The sequence below is a fragment of the Stegodyphus dumicola genome, chromosome 1 (genome assembly GCF_044657685.1).
Source record: "Stegodyphus dumicola isolate Sdum_Otavi_A_Nest chromosome 1, ASM4465768v1".
Taxonomy (NCBI): Eukaryota; Metazoa; Arthropoda; class Arachnida; order Araneae; family Eresidae; genus Stegodyphus; species Stegodyphus dumicola.
The window spans coordinates 9,208,715-9,227,027 of NC_140768.1; the positions used below are offsets into that span (position 1 = coordinate 9,208,715).

The window sequence follows — 18,313 nt, forward strand, 5'->3', positions numbered from 1 at the left end:
GAAAATATAAGAAAAACACCTCAATGGGGAACCAGAATCATCTGAAATTATGGTGATCTTAAAAAAATTCACTAAGCAACTTGCAACATCAGCACTAATTTTAAATTGGCCATTCCTTGAACAAAAGGCCCACCAGCGGCTGAGTGGTAAAGTCGCTGAATACTGATAGTTTGGTCCGAGGTTCGAATCCCGCAAACGGGCGGGCTGCATGGGCGTTTTGGTGGTTTTCCCCATGTGTAACGTGTATACGAGCCAGTTTCCCTTAGAAAGTCCTCCAGGAAGGCATCCCTCCCCTTAGGCAGATAGGCCTAGTGTGCTTTGCCATAATTAAATACACCACCACCTTGTACAAAAGTTGATCATCACTGGCTTTATGATATCAGTAAATATTTTAGTACTTTTCCAGTTTGGCAGCAGTTAATAACAAATGTAAATATTTAAAAAAAAAAAAAAAAAAAAAAAAAAAACCTCTGAAATAGCAGTGCTAAACCCTAAAAAATATAAATCTAAAAGTTACATTATGCCCAAAAGGGTTTTTTTTTTTTTTTTTTTTTTTGTGTGTGTGTGTGTGTGTGTGTGTGTTTGTTTGTTTTGTGTGCTGTTTTTATTTATTAAATATCAGCACTTAATCCATAAAATTCAATTCAACAGCAGTATTGCAAAATAATTTTAAAATGAGCATATCTTTAGAATTCCCGATACACACCTTGTGCGCTGGAGATAAAAATTGTTCCCCCCTACAGTAATGCCATTGCTCGCTTTGAAATCGTTGATTTTATTAAATTTAATAAAAAATTTGTTAGTGTTACAAAATATGAAATCAATAATAAAACAAATTTCAAATTCGGATCTCTAGATTCCAGATGCTTCATAGGAGGATTACGTTATTCAAAATTGGATTGCTCTAGGTAATGTTGTTTTATCACAATGCAACACATTTGATGGCAGCAGTTTGAAAAGTGAAGTAATGCAAAATTCCAAAACAAAATTAATAGCTCTTCTGGGCTAACAATTCACAATGCACTGTTGTTTTATAATATAATCATACATGAGTAAAGAGAGTGTTTACACACTTTTGTAAGGATTTTGCAAAGATTTTTATATAAACAAACCTTAGAATTTATTTTCGAATATGTTCAGCCTGATAGCCCTTTTGTTGAACTATCATATTGCATCTTGATTTCCAAGGTAAAAGTCCTTTTCTTAAAACATCAAGGATGATTTTATTCCACTCCTCCTTTATAATCTTTCAGACAATCCAATGTTTTGGGATGCCGCTTACAAAGAGCTTGTTTTAAAATTCCAAATGCACAATAATTCATAGGAAATATATCAGGGAATTTGGGTGGGATGCATTTAAAGGGAATAGCTTTAATTCTGGTTTCATTTCTCATTTTTTCAAAAAATAGAACAGTAGATTTTGACTGGAGTCTTATCCGGATGGAATTTAACCCAGTGAAGATTGTTTGGATAAAAAAATGGAATTTCTTTAAAAATAGGTGTTAAATCATATTTCTGATAGCAATCCAAATTAATTTTGACACTTTTTTCTACTTTCCTTATTTCAAGTTTTCTGTTATAAGACAATCCGGTAATAGCCATAAAACCTTTAGAAAAACTTTCCTTGTTTTCTCTGAACCAAGATATTAAGTCCTTTTTCTCCTCTTTTTCGGTAGTAAATAGATATTTTTCTATTGCAATTAGATAAGTATGTCCAAGTCTCATCAATTGTAACGATATATTTCCATTTTTCATCTGCCAAGTAATTTTCATATAGCAATCTGCATGTAGTCTTAAGGTGAAAAACATGTTTCGGCGTTTGGCAATGAACATCATGTTTTTTTTTTTTTTTTTTTTTTGATTAGTTTTAAATCAGATTTTATAATTTTGTCCACAATTCCTACAGAGATGTTTAAAGATTTTGCAATAGCTCTTTTGGGGGATGGATTTACCTTTAAAACATAAGATGTGACTTTAGATTTAATAAAAGCTGTATGTACCCTTGTTGGGTATGCATTTTTTGCCTTTTCCTCAGTAATATGTAAACTTTGACATTTCTTTCCTTTCATATGAATTGTGTTACAGTCAAATGTCGTTAATCCGGACTCGTTGGCGATTCCGGATTATAGATCATCAGTTTAAATCTGGTAAAATGGCATGCAGAAATTCTAAAATTAAAAATGTGAAACCATAATTTATGAAATAAAGAACAATTATGATCTAAAGGGTATCAAAATTTACAAAAAAAAAAAAAAAAGCTTAATATTTATTTGTTTACTTTATTAAACATTTCTTTCAATGTAAATTGTTTAAGTTGCTTCGTTTTATGTGATAATACTTTCTCTTTAATTCTATAAACAGACATAATTTCTTGTTCAGTTACAAAGTTCTGCTGTTCAAGTCCCGTAATTGTTGTGCCGAGTATACCGGCTAACTTGTCAATCGAAATTTTTTCGTTTTCACTAACCTCTCTGTCACCTTCTTCATGTCTTTATCCATTTTTTGCAGCAATTCCACTTTTTGTTTGATGGACATCGAAACATACTTTCGTTTTGTAGATCCTTTGGGAGCTCCAGCATCGGAAATTCTATTTGACATAATGGAAAGTTCAAGTTTACTTTTATAAAATTGCTCTTACAGTCTGCAAAAAATAATAAGCCGGATCCAATTCGAAAATTAAGGAACAACGCAATCATCAAAATTAACTGAAATAGATAATTAGATAATTTTAGCTTATACCATCCGTTATACATAAAACGCGCGCGCGAAAACGTATTCTGCGCTTGCGCACATACATATGCGCAGTCGTAAAAATCTTACACGCACGCGTAAACGCCTATGCGCAGAAAGTTTTTAGCTTTGAGGTCCGGATTATGGGTGTCCGAATTAAAGACTTTTGACTGTACTTATTTTTTGTGTTTAAAAGCATGCTTTTTTATACCTTTTTAAATAACTGAATAAGAGTATTTCTCTTCGGACAGCGCAAAAATATAGCCTTTGATTCATTGTTTATTTTTCAGAGACATTTTAAAGAAAAACATATTTTTAATGCTGCAGGTGACAATTAAACCTTATTCCAATTTGTATTTTAAAATTAATATTTAAATTCATGGAGAAAATCAAAATCGTTTAAAAAATTTGTAAACACCCTCTGAGAAAAATATTACAGAATTTTCACACTTTAGAGAATTATATGAATATTTTGTTACACTTAACTATGTGATTCATTGATCCACCCTAGAATTTGGAAATGTGTCTTCTTTTGGCATGTTTGTGAGCTGCAACTCCATTTTCATGCTGGGCTAGTGTTAAAACATAACTTCTTCATATGGTTATTTGAACAAAATGACGGATGTATTTTGTCTTGCTGAAAACTTTTAAAGTCATTCTTCATCTTTTGGCAGCCACCAAATCAAAATATCCTCAAAAAGTGAACAAGTAGTCAAAATCTTGCATAAAAGGCATGTTTAGATTGAAAAGTAATGAGTCACAATGTTTGGCACAGTTTGCAGGGTAAAGTCACTAACATTGGTGCATTGCATTCTTGTAGCTCGTTCCCAGAAACATATGCTCACTCATTTTAATGACTTTGGATTCACTTGTCCATTCTACAAAAGTTTTTAAGCTTAATCTGATACTCTGTGTGTATTAATGCTTGATTTTTGTATTTATTATAGGACTTTGCATATCTTTCTAGGAAATATATTCCTTCAACATTGCTTTTTTCATTTAAATAAATAATGGTTTTGAAGCAAATGTAGTTTTCTGATAGAAATTTTGGTCATAGTCTAAAGACAAGATAGACTGAGTCTAGAAGATCTAGTAGACATAACTCTTAAGATTTAAGAAATTTGTTTACAATTTTTATTAAAATGTGTGTTTATTTCTGTTATTCCTCCAGACCAGTAACATTTAGTATAAGTGCCTTAAAGGGAGTTGATGTGCACTTTGTACTAGCAACTTTAGCAGATAGAGACACACAATCTGTATCATCAAGCATGTCACTTCTAAGGACTTCTGTTGCACAGTGCAGCAAGGACAGAGACAAGTAAGTAATTTTAACTTATTAAAAAGGGGAAAAAAATCAAGTGCAGTTAAAAACAACTGCATTAAACTGTAAAAATGTAATTTCTTTAACCATCGCAACATTCTTGGTCATATGTGTTAAAAATAAAATTATGTTTTTCTATAATCTGAAGTTTACAGATTGCTCTCCCCAACTGTTTTCTTTTACTTGCTTACATATTATAATTAATTTTCAGGCAGCTTGAATTAGATAATAAAGAAGAAAATGGTATTTCAGCCAATCATAGTTCTGATACTAAGAGCAGTGGAAATATTAATGCAAGTGTTCAAAGGTTACCCAAATTTGCTAAACAAATCACATTTAGTGATGATGATGATGATGATGACACTGATGATGATATTGTAATAAATCCAGAGCCAGTGCCAGCTGATCATTCGGACCAAGATGAAGTGCCTTCAACACCTCCACATAAAAAGGTATTAATTTTAAAATATATTTGGGAAAATGTTTCCATTTTTATTCAAGATATTACTTAAATCCATAAACATATAAAATTATATACATGCACACTATTAAAAGGTCACAATATTTCAATAAATACAGATTCGTAAGGCTCTTAATAGTATTTTGCTCATCTGACACTTCTGTCTCCTCTCCTCCCCCCCCCCTTTTTTTTTGTGTGTGTGTGTGTGTGTGTGTGAGTTATTAGGACTTTTTTGAAACAGGAGACATGAAAAATGAGCAATGCCCTTGCCGGGACTCAAAATTAGGACTTCTCAAACATGCACCATTGTTGTTTGTGTTGCCATATAACTTTGTTGTTCATGATAATTATTCAGTCTCACAATCGGAGTTTTATATAGAAAAAATAAGGGCAAATTTGTACATAGTAATTTTAAGAAATTTTCTGCTACTTTAGAGTTTATTATTTTTACATAACAGTGTTTGTCATTATGAATAAAAATCAAAACTTACTGTGAATCAAGTAGGCTTAAGATTCTTTCATATTATAAAAGTCTATCTGCATCAAAAATAAAACTGAATGGTAATAATGTGTGTGTGTGTGATTATGGCAAAGCCTCGAGAGCTATCTGCCTAAGGGGAGGGATGCCTTCGTGGAGGACTTTCTAAGGGAAACTGGCTCGTATACACATTACACATGGGGAAAACCACGAAAACGCCCATGCAGCCAGCCCGTTCGCGGGATTCGAACCTTGGACTGAACTACCAGTGTTGAGCGGCTTAACCGCTCGGCCGCTGGTGGGCCCCTGGTAATAATGAAATTTGGTAGCATAAATAGCAGTTCTAATACTTTTTTAAATTTTATTCAAATTTTTGTCATCTTCAACATTTTGTTATTTTTCTATTTCTATTATGTTCAATAAGAAAAGGCTGTAATTTTAATCAATTTACAGTTGAAATTTTTTATAAACTAAATTTAAATTTTGTTGAACAATATAGATTCTTTTTTATTTGGCGACAGTAGATGTATCATTTTACATTTAATGGTTTATTCCATGATATTACTATCATGGACTATCATGGAATACTGAAATCTAAAAAATGTACTTTTTTTGGCAAGCAAAAAATGTCAGAACTGAATATTAAAAAAAGTAACCTGTTAAAAGATTTTGCATTTATTTAACTTTCTGAGCAACATGGCCTAGCAACTAGTATGCAGTCTGCATAAAAACTGCATTGTGTACATATTACCCAATTATTCAAAATATTTTGCTCTTCAATTTTCTCTTACCCAATTACCTCTTATAAAGAGAAAAAATTTCTCTTACAAAAGACCTCATTACTCAGAACATTAAGATTATCACAAGGAAGTATGACATTTTTATATTTCTGTTTGTTGAAAGGAGTATGCTGTAAATTTAAAAAAATTCTTCTTTTTACAGTTTCGTTCTCTATTTCTGGGTCTGTCTCAAGCAACATGTGCATCAATGGCTGCAGATCCAGATGAAGTCCTAGTTCCAGATAGTGATGATGAAAAGTAAATTATTAAATTTTAAATTTAATGTATATTAAAGTTTTAAACAAGACCATTGTAATTGCATTTTTATGTTTCTATCCTTTAAATGCATACGGAAAATGAGAAAATTATCTTTTGAGTTAAAAAATCTTTCTGCAGCAAACAAATTTCATTCAATTCAATAATTTTTAAAGTAATAATGAAAAATCTGTTAATTCAATGTTTGTGCAAGCATTGGTTTTGATTCTAAAAGAAAATAAGGTCACTGAACGTATGTAAAGTGTAGAGATGTGTAACATACATTTAATTTCACAGAAATAATATACTGGATAGCCAAGTGATACATTTACTTGTCGGAGGTATTGGTAGTTATCACTTGGCTTGTCGGATTTTGTGTAGTGCTTGCTATGGCATGATAACAAATTGTTGGCTATTTCTATCATCTCATGTTACATACATTATAGAAGGAGCTCAATCGTATCATTTGCATATGATGCCTATGACAGCAATTTAGAGAGATAGAAGGTGTCAAGAAAAATAAAGGAATATTAAAAGGTTTAGTGAGGGGACTCTTTATTACTTACAAAGCACAACTGAATTCTGGGTATCATAAATTCAGGTATTTGAATGGTGTAGAGATCAGAAAACTGTTTGAAGCATAACCTTTCTTTCATGGATTTGAAGCACAACATATTTTACATACTTGGCCACCATTAAAGTCGCTGGTTTGGCTTGGGTTCTGTTCCAGGTGGACAGGTTGGCTGCATGGGCGTTTTCGTGGTTTTCTCCATGTGTAACATGGACACGAGCCAGTTTCCCTTAAAAAGTCCCGCATGTTTTTTCATAATCAATTAACTCATTCATGGAACTTGATTAAGCAAGCATATGCAGGTGAGGTACTTTCAAGAAGTTGTGTTTCTGAGTGGCACTAAAGATTTTGTGGAGCCAGAGATTCAGTGCAAGATAACTCCAAAACTGAACACCCATCTACAGCACATACCTATGCAAACGTGGAGCATGTAAGGCAGTTATTGCAAGACCGTTGAGTTATTGCATATGATATCAGAAGAACTGAATTTGAAACGTGATGTGTGTCATAAGATTTAGGGAAACTTAATGCAAGAATCATCCCTCACTCACAGATGAACAGAAAGAGGCTAAACTATTGGATAGAGACAGATGTGATCTCACATTTGAGTCAAAGATCATTGAAGCTTTATCAGTATTACTGCAGACATCCAACGGGCTGTGACAAATAAGCTTGCAAGCATCACAGTTGAAGATTTCCCTGCTTGCTTCCAAGTCCTCAAATGTTGGCAGTTACGCATGATGCACTACTTGGTAAATAGATTTTTTTTTTTTTTAAACCTTTGTTCTGGAACTTTTCTGACAAAGGATGTATATACATATCTGCAAAGAAATTCCTTGTAAATGCAATATGCAAAAAGTCCAATTTTGTATTAAATGAAACCTAAAAATTTGGCACCTTGAAATTCAAATCTAATTAACAATTTTATTTATTTGCAAGATCCATGAAATGAAAACAAAAACTAAATACTTGAAATTACTTTATTTCCCATAAAGAATCATCGCCATGCTTTCTATATATAAATACATCATTCAATACCTTTCACTCATATAAAATTTTTACTCCTATACCAGTATTTTTATACAAGGTCAATGGAATAATATATTTCAGATTTAAAATAAAATTATATACAGAAAGTTGGAAAAAAAATAATTACACTTAATGAATTTTAGTAATTAATACTTATTTTTAGTAAATTAAGGGAGAAAATTAAATTCACAATATTTTTTAATTATAAGAAAAAGAAATGTAGAGCTCACAAAGCTATCAACTATTATAAGATACCACATTCAGTATTAGGATGAATCTTTAGAACCCAGGAAACCTAAAGCTCCTCCTGTTAAGTATTAACAGTAATGATACATTTTATCAGCTTATTAAAATGCTGATACACATGTGTGAAAATATATGTGCATTTGACATAAATCTTTAATACTGTACGATTGTGTATTTTAACTATCTTTTTTACCATTATTTATTTATTTGTATATATGCATCTATTTTTCTTTTAATTAGACAGACTTAAAAATTACTATAAATAACCATATACATGTAAAATAGGAAAATAAATCTATTAAATTAGTAACTTAATTAGCAACAGCTCTTTAAATTTCTTCGTTAAATTTTTATATGTCCTTCTCCTAGCATCTCCAATCAAAATTTCTCTCAACTGCTTCATTTCTAGATCAATCCATACATATGACTGTTCTGTGTTTACATATGACATCATCTGTGTTTTTTGCTATAAATTACTAAGAAATTTTAAATAATATTAACAGTTTCGAGCTAATTTTCTTGATAGATTCTTATAGCTTCATTTGTAATCCTCATTCTCTAATTCATACTTTAAATAAAACCATAATTGTAATAAAATAGCGCCTATTATTCTGATTACTCTCAAAGATAATTCTTTAGTAAAAGTTCAAACAATGCTGATGATGTAACTAATTCGGAACTTGAGCCGAAACTTTCTCTGGATGAGCTTCCATATCAGATAGCTGCGCACTTTAGCTTCTACCTTTCTTCTACCTTAGAAAAAAAATCTTTCAAAAATAAAAGATGCGTTTACGCACAGCACAACCGTTGGCATTCACCCTTCTACTACGCAATTATGCCATCACAACCTGGTTAACAATCAAAGTTCATTCCATCACAGGAATGCAGGAATTTATTTTGAATGAAAATTATAAAAATTTATTCTGTTTTGGAAAACAGTCATGTTTTATAACTTATAATGTGTAATTCAGTAAAAACTCATCAATAGTTTTTTTTTTTTTTTTTTTCCCTCCCAGAAGAACATTTAAAACTTTAGTGGATGAAAAATTTTTCTACATCAGAACTTCCCGCCACTGTTACCTTTCAAATTTTCAACAGTTCTTTTAGTTTTCATGTACATCCCAGACGGTGTAGTGGTTAGGGGAGTTGACTGCGATACCAAAGGGCCTGGATTTGAATCCCAGAGAAGGCATGGTTGTAACTATGCGTTCCTTCAAAGGAGGCCCACGTATTAGGAACCTCCATTATAAAGTGAGCACCATTTCTGGCCTTAGTAGTGGCCAAGCAGAAATCGGCTGATGGCCCACCATTGAGGAAAAAACAGTTCTTTCATGTGTATTAAATGTCTTGTTGGTTTATGTTTATAATACGACATAGAAGTATCACATTTATCCTTATGTACTTGAATAATTTTCACTTTTAGAAATAAACTGATTCATATCATCAGAAAAGCATAATAGTAAAAATGCACTTTATCCAAAATAAATTAACAGCATTTCATTATATTCTAAGAACAAATCAAAAAAATAGAACTTCTAAACAAGGCAATTACTGGTTATAAAATATTCAACCCTCAATGCTAGAATGTATTATACATTAGCATAAGTCTCACATTATTCTTTCTAATTAATTAAGCATCCATATTCTTGATTCCATTCATATTAGCAGACTGACAAAACTTCCATCCATCCACTAGGGATGTCAAGTTAAAAAAAAAAGTACACATCTGAGGTGTTTCAAAAACATGATTTCACAAATAAATTTAATTAGTATGTAGTCAAAATATAGAACAGTATTTACATAGCTTTTATCAAATATTTCTTTTATTAAACTATCAGCTTATGAAGAAAATCATTAAAAAATGAATCTGCCTTACTAGCCACACCTATCCATCTTCTGATAAGTCTCATCTAGACTGGATACGAATCTAGGCTGGACAACTGCCATGAGACCCTATTTTCAGTTCACTGGATATGCTTAATAGTTGACAGCTTTGGTTTTATAATACCAATGTTAACATAAATATAAATAAGGACTGCTTTGCCAGTTTACAAAATATAATTCTTTAACAACTTGATTCTGCAAATAAGCACTTGTTAACTGACTTGTTAGGAAGCAATATAAATATCTTAGTAAAACATTGCACAAACTGAGCGTGAATACATCAGTATTCATTTGGTCCCTTGTGCTTCCTGTTTAATGTTCAACGTAAAGAAAAGCTTCACTGACCTAAAAAAATATTGCTAGATAATACTAGAAATTGTACGTTTAATAAAAAGTCAGACAAAGAAATTGATAAAAAAATGACACCCTTTAAACATAAAAATACTAATAAATATACTACAACCTTACAAACTCTGATTCTACATGATTTATAAAGCACAATGAAACCTCTCATGAAAAAGAAAAACATTAATAAATAATGGTGTTGAACATTATCAATAATCATACTATAATTACATCTACAAAAGAATAAAACTGTCTAAAACTCTGGTTGATTTCCTAGAGAGATTTCACTGCACTCTTTAAATAATAAATGCACAAATATTAATTGGGAACGTTCGTTGATTGTTGAATATACCTATCACATGAACACACGCTATCAACACTACATGCAAACAAGAAGAGTTCCATACTAGTTGATATAACTGCTCATAAAATGATGAAACAGATGATACAAAATGGGCATGATGTTAAACATATTCCATTAAACTATACAATGCTAAATTATAAGTAGTTGTTGCAGATAATAACATTTTAAACAAAATTTTGCGTACTCTTCTTTCAACCCACTGCAGTGACAGATTTTTTTTCTCAATATTGCATAATCTCAGAATTCTGCTCATTTTCATTACACTAACTTTACAAAGAGAAAATGTCCTATGCAGAAATTTCTATAAAAAAATAAAATGTAAAGAAATAAATCCGTAATCATACTGAAATCAAACCACAGGTTACAGCTAAATTTAAAACCATCTGAGCTGCTCGGGTTTTTGGATCTGTCACGAAAGACCTCAAATTCAAAAAGCCTTTATAAATAGCCTCAATAAATTCAAAAAGCCTTTATTTATTATTTTGTCTTCTTATCTATTTAAGGATAAAAAATTTTTAAAAACTCAATTTCGTAGCTGTTTATTTACTAACAAATTATATTGATAATTCTTAAAATGTTTATGTATTTGGTGACATATGAACCATGAAAGATTTTAATAATAAAATTCTAAATTTCAATTGCATAGCAAATATTAACACAATCACTATCACATGAAAGCTATAGTGACTAATGACAGAGTTTTCAAATTATGCATTACCAGTAAACATTCACACTATCTGCTTGACACCTTATCGATAATGGCATTAACACATTTTTTATCATAAATGACTTCAACCATTTCATTTATTCCTATCCTGAGGAAAACCTTTTCATTCAATAGGAATCATGCTACTAGCTTAGCAAGTCCTTATTTAGAGCATTATCATCACAGTATATAAAGATTTAAGGTAAAGCTAACTTTTAAGCTCATATAAAATGATTAAACAAAGTTGGGAAACAATGCAATGAAAAATTTTTACTTTCAACTTTAATATACTTAACATCCATAATCACTTTGCTTAAAAACTGCCTGGAAATGGATCTTTATTCAAGGAAACCAGCCTTGTAGACACGAGTGACAACTTAAATGCCCATACAAATATACATGTAGTGCATGAAAAAATTATTTTTGTATTATTTTCAGTTCACGTACAGCAAATCAGCCTTTCCAAATTTCATTAATTTTGAATACTTCAAAATGGAAATAATAAAATTATACATTTTATTTCAATTTCTATAAAACAAGGGAAGCGTAACAAAAATAACGGTCTGATTGGTTTTCGTGAGTTCAACAAAATTATAAAAAGTATAAACTGCACGTTAATATGCATCACTAAACAGCAAATAACTATTACTGTATTACTAAATTATCCAACAGCTTCAGAAAATTTTGTATGTATTGAATTTAACATGCATAAAGAACAACTTTTATTTCAATGAAAACATTTGTTTACACAATTATGCAAATGAACTGAACTTTTATTTCATTTAAAAGAGTCCAGAGGTTATCACATCTAGTGACAGTCCCTACTAGACGGAACTATTCTGAAAAACGAGATTCTGATAGCACTGGTGTAAAATAGGAAGATTTCTAGAAAGAGCTTCGGTTGAAGCAAAGGTCCCGCCTAGCTACAGAAACGATGTACCTGCTATGCGGGATTTTTTTAAACTTCGCGGGAAATGTTTCGGCTTGGAGCTTTGTCCCACTTAAAGATCAAGCAATCAGACAAAAGTTCTGGTTCTGAAGGATCACATGATCCGAATCTGAGCGATAACCAATTACTGTTTGACATTCAAGTCTTTGTAGTAAGTGAAAATGGTAACCTAGCTACATGGGTTTCCTGGAAATGTGCGGGTTCTGAGAATTGTCCCTTTCGACATAAAGTCCGACGTAGCCGAAATATAATGCGATTGGGACCTTAAGAGTGATTATGAAAACATTTGTTTACACAATCAGAAATGCTGTTATAATAGTGAACAAGCTTTCAAATACTTTAGTTAATTTTTAATTATAATTTTTTACACACTTAAAAGAAAATCACATATTCTAAAATTTCACCTGTAATTGTATTTTAAAACACACATTTTTTTTTTATCTCAATATATTTTTTGAATGACAGTCAATTCCCAATTAACTAGTTGCAGATAAACTAGGCCCTGTCTAAAAGTTCTTTATAGCACAATGAAAGAAAAGCTGCTATCACAAACCATCAGCACAACAAAAGTCTCAAAAATACAAGAATGAAGACAAAACTCTGTGCAGCAGTGACAGATGGCATCTGCACGATAAACACAAAAAGTTCCAACTGTAATCTTTACACAAGTGTTAATTCAATGACATTTTCAAGTTTCGTTATAAATATCCGATATCCGAGCATTCAATATCCGGAATGATTCAATGTCTGAACCACCAGCCTTTTTTTTTTTTTTTTTTTTTTTTTTACAAAATTATGGAATGGAAAATCCAGAAAAAAAGTCTCATAAAAGTGATTTTTCTGCTGACTAAATGAAATTCCTGTATGTCACTTTCAAACAACCGCAGGCTAGGGAATCGCACCATACAAACAACAATAGTTTGTCTGACATAAGCCACAACCATATTTTCGGCCCTTAAGCTGTTGTGAAGTTCGGGGAAGGAGAGATTAATATTTTTTTTTTTTTTTTTTTTTTTTTTTTTTCCATCTGATAACTGAAACTCCAAGATAAATTTGTTTGGAGTGTGATGTTGCTAATACTGGTTTTCTTTTGTTGACATAACAATGAGAAGAAAGAAAGAATTAGATCTAGAAGAAATGCATTTAATGTACCTAATTTCACTTTTCCTTAACTAATTTGATCCAACTTATTATTTTTTGAAGACTATTATTATTACAGCTATCTAAGTTCAAATTTTGATTACGTCCAAAATATTTCCTAATTCTGGAGTTGATTACGGGGCTTGCAAAGCAAAAGCATATTTAATATTTGTCTTCGAAAGTGGCATTGGCACAATTTGGGCTTAAAAAAGTGCGATTGCAAAATTAGGCAAAACAACAACTTTGTTTTGTCATAAATTTTAAATGTTATAGAAGGCAAAATTTTCCATTTAATAGAATTTGTGGAGAAGTGATAATAAATGCAGGTTATATAACAGAAGTTTCCTATTGTAATGACAATGTTCCAAATAGCAATCAAATAATGGACTGCAAAATCTGTAGTATGGTTTTAAATCAGATAATTTCACTAATGATGGTGAAAAAAAGACACTATAAGGTCACTGAGAATAAACAACTCGATTGATATAGTTTAGTGGAAATTTTTAACACAATTACAGGATTTGAATGATGGAATTTTGAAAATGAACAAGAAATTATGTCTATATAAAAAACTACACAGAAAGTAGTAACACAAAAAATGAAAACTTATGTTGAAAGAAATGTTTAATAAAAAATATTTACCTTTCTTTTTGCAAATTTTGACTCCCGTAAAATCTGATAATAAAAAGGCTTCTATGAAATAATAAATGCTTCATTATTTTGACTATATTATTGAACAACTATTTTATGTTTTCAATTTTATAATTTCTACATATCATCATAGATTCTGATGATCTAGAATCTGGAAATTTCCAAAAGCAGTCTCAATGATTCTGAATCTCGGACTTTGCAGTGCATTGTTCTTTAATGCCACTTATAATTTAAGAAGATAGCAACTGATTTCTAATGATAAACAGAAGAGTTTCACTCTTTTCCTCTTTGTTTTAAATATTGATTTAATTTTCATAGTCAAATGAACTTATAAATCTGCTTAAAAGTACAGGTAAATTGTTGGTAATATTTTTATATTGATAAATATGGAGTATTCCTCATTCCTGCAATTTTTTGAACACCCTCCAATTAACCATTATTTTGAGTTAACTGCAGTTAATGTCCCCAATTGTATATTTATCTGAAGAAATAGCTACAATTCCATGTATTCCAAGAGCAAAAACATACACAAATTAGATTGTTAAAAAAAATTACATGAAGATAAGCTCTCTTGTTTTAAACTGTCTTCAATTCAAAATCCAGCAATTTTAAACATGCTAAGAATATCGTGTAAAATTTTAAAAAGTTATTTAAATAAAGAATTTTATAAAACAATATTTTTCAAAAATTTTAGCAGAAACAGGAAGGAGTACATATGTGAAATTTCATTGGCCTAAATTCCCATTTTCATACAACTTTTTCAAATTAGTTGGATTTGCATCAGTTTCTATTAAAAAATACACTGAATATATTTTTCTGATTTTTCCCGCACAAAATTGGCAGGTTTGATACACTGTTAATGGTCATTTTTAAAACTGTTTCATAATTAGACAACTGATTTGCATGTAAAAGGTGATTTTGCACTGAAGACAACCTGATTGTTTGGAATATGATTCATTCCCCCAGGACAAATACAGTAAATATCTTAATCTAAGGTTAGATGGATGACATTTACCATATTAACATTTGAACCATTTCACTACATTTAATGTGTATACATATTTAAAATTTGAGGGTCCTTCCCAATGAACTCATGTAATATACTCGCTTCACATCACACACAATAAAAATACATTAAAAATAAGCCTTTCTGAAAATTAATGAGACTTGTAGAAATGCTAATGATTTTAAAATTTGGCATATAATGGTATAGCAAGTCTCGTATCACTGATGTGCAATAATTTTTATCACATTAAGAATTTAACAATAATTAAATATTTTTGAAATTTCATGAATTTCAAATAAACACCTGCCAAATTTCAGTTTTTCCACAATCATTATTTGTCAATAAAATTATTAATTTTTTTAAAAATTTTAGTTAATAAAGCCTTCATATGTTTAAAATTATGATTAACTAAAATGTGAGTTTTTATCATATAAAACTGTAATTCCACGGACCTCTAAGTATTTTGGGGTGAATGGAACCACAAACACTGTCGCAGCTCAACAGTTCTTTCCTAAAATTATAAATCTGTTATAACGTGAAAGAAAAATTTGTCTGGGTATGATATAATGTGTGAACACATTGTCCACTTAAAGGTAAAACTGATCTTGCATAACGGCATTTTAATACTGCCAGAATTTTACAAGTTAATATATACAAGTAATTGTCTAAAAATATAATGCTTCTTTACAAACATTAGCATATATAAGGCTTATTACTGTTAGTTCCTTGTATTACTGCTTCATCTCTAGTACTTGATTAGGAAATATTAATGTAAATTCTTTAACATAAAACTATTAGTACACTATGAATATTTTGCGACATTTTACTACTTAACTACGATTGACCCTGCAAAAAAATTACTACCCTATATATAATACTAAACTTAAGTAAAGTCTTCACAGGGAGATGCAATCAATAAAACAAAAGATTTATTAAATTTACTGGGAAAGTAAAAATGCCAATATGCATGTTTAAAGATTTAAATTTACTACAGTGAGTTAAGATTATTAAAGTTGATAATGGCAATATTTTCTATTATTGCTTTTGCAGTACTCTGTTGTCAAAATAATAAACATTTTGAAACCTGATTATATTAAGACATTTTGCTTTCAGTTTTGTGAGAAAAGGCAGGTAGTAATAAAAGAAAATTAAATACATTGATAAAATTAATAAAACATACATCTAACAGATGCTATGAAAATCTCAATAATAATAAAAAGTAGCTCTTCATTTATTCTACTAATACTTTCATTACTGTCTAGTGTCCAAAAGTATTTTCCTAGCATATCTTCAATCTGAAATACCATTTACCTACATTACGATTAATTTAAAAGAAAGAAAAAAGTTTTTAAGCTTTCATAATTATCATCCATGGTCAGAACAACTACGCTGGGCAATAACCGCAGGTATAGGAGCACTTTCATTAAACAGATTAGTAACAGCAGCCAACAGTACAGTAACATCATCAGGTTTACCCCCTAAAAGGAAAGTCAATAAAACATCAAATAATGTATTTATATAAAGTAAAACATAAATTATGAAACTAATACCAGTTTAGTATAGACTATATAAAATATAGTTTAAAATAGTACAAACAAATATCAAAAGTCATGGTAAACTGAAATAGTTGTGCTGGTAGTAAAAGTTTGATTGAAGTACTTTTGAGGTTAAATGCGCTTATGAAGTTGAAACTTCTTTTACACATTTCAGTTTTAAGCCTTTAATAATTTAGTACCCTAATAAATGAATGTTTTAACAGATACAACTAGAACTAACATGCCAAAATACTGAGCTTTAGATGTATTAAAAAATGCTAGAAGTTGCAATGTTATAAATTACATGAACATCACATATATAACATAGAATTATTAACACTGAATGTACACAACAAAATACAAACATCTTTGTAAAAAGCTAACAAAAAAATTATGTTACGATTTCACAGAAATAATTTAAGAAATTTATTTTAGTAAACTGAAAATAAAAATGAGATTATGTATTTCATTCTAAGGTCAAAATTAATAAAAAATCAGAAATTCAGATACATTAAAAATAAATTTTATTGTTTCATTAGGCTGGGAAAAATGTTTTGCAAATTTTTATATATGGAAGGAAATAAAACTAACTTGTATAGGGTTGAAATAAACAGATGCCCTCCAAAATACTCTCACTTGCTTTAGAAGAAAATGCATATCTATAGCCTAAACCAGAAATTTTGAAACTTAATACCTCCTTTGTCTGAACTTTTTCCTGGTTATTTCTCTCATCTTTTCTTCATGCACATATGTGTATGTATCACACACCCACATGTGCATATATATATAACAGAAATTTAGCATATGGGTGAAGAAAAGGAATGATACTAACTGGTGACTCTTCCTATGAGCCCTCATCTACCAAAAGGCAGATGTGGACTTTCAGATCATCCTTGTTTTAGGCATAGTTTATAGCAGAAAACATAGTGAAGCAACACAAGGGCTCATGTGACACATCATTTGTTCAATGATTTCATGTAGACCTTGCACAAATAAAATGGGGGTACAATTCTATATGTCTCGTTCGACTGAATTAAATTTAACTTGTGTTTTCCATGTCTCAAAAGTGTGACTTAGGATATATATTAGATTTATACATAGCATTCTGACACAGGTATTTTGACACGAAATCAGACTTTTTCAAATAACATACCAAATTTTTTCCATATTTTAATTCTATGATGCAAATTATGCCTAGATATTAAATTTGGAAATTTCTGGTAAATGTTTTTGAGAAATTTAAAAATTTATCTTGGCGCATTTTTTTCAGTTTGTACTAAGAATAATTCAGCTGGTGAAATTTTTAATTTATGGCAACCTATTTTCTTTTCCCTTTCTCACTGTGCACGAGTGGAGGGGGGAAGGCACATCAATTCATTCTTTCAAATAATTTTGATAAAGTGCGTAAACCACATTTGGCATTTTTAATCGCTTATAACAAATATGCCAAATTTCAAAATGTGCCGATATGTAAATTCATGTATATCTAGGGAAATTTTGAATAAAAAACTAATTTTTTGAAGATATACTTAGAAATACTTCTACTTTAAGATGGTGGTAAAAATGTTACAGTTTATAATTCAAAATCTTTTTCAAAAATTTATAAAAATTATTTAAAAATACAAATTTGTAAAATAAATCATAAAAAATGAGCGAATTTTATTTGCAGTGAGTGAGTGAGAGATTATGGCGCAAAACCAAAGATGATCATAGCGCGCCAAACACGAGATGGGATGATTACAAATGATGAAATTAAAATACAATAATTAAAAACAAGTATACAAATGTACCAAATCCAAAGGATGAAGTCATATAAAAACAAGTTAAAAAGCACACATTAAAATTCAAAACACAGTCTTCAAAA

General features: G+C 30.3%; 2 protein-coding genes across 3 annotated transcripts in view; one reads left to right on the top strand and one right to left on the bottom strand.

The window, feature by feature from the left end:
• Rad9 (cell cycle checkpoint control protein Rad9) overlaps positions 1–6,075 on the top strand; it is a 38,269-nt gene extending 32,194 nt beyond the window's left edge. For both annotated transcript variants that reach the window (XM_085812573.1, XM_035371508.2), the window contains exons 9-11: positions 3,902–4,048; positions 4,263–4,503; positions 5,932–6,075. In XM_085812573.1, coding sequence (XP_085668699.1) covers positions 3,902–4,048; positions 4,263–4,503; positions 5,932–6,030 — 487 coding nt within the window. In that variant the 3' untranslated portion in view covers positions 6,031–6,075. The remainder of the gene's footprint in view (positions 1–3,901; positions 4,049–4,262; positions 4,504–5,931) is intronic.
• Positions 6,076–7,560: 1,485 nt separating this feature from the next.
• Positions 7,561–18,313, bottom strand: part of LOC118199617 (protein phosphatase PTC7 homolog) — a 32,078-nt gene continuing 21,325 nt past the window's right edge. Inside the window, exon 6 of the mRNA XM_035371509.2 lies at positions 7,561–16,392. Coding sequence (XP_035227400.1) covers positions 16,280–16,392 — 113 coding nt within the window. The 3' untranslated portion in view covers positions 7,561–16,279. The remainder of the gene's footprint in view (positions 16,393–18,313) is intronic.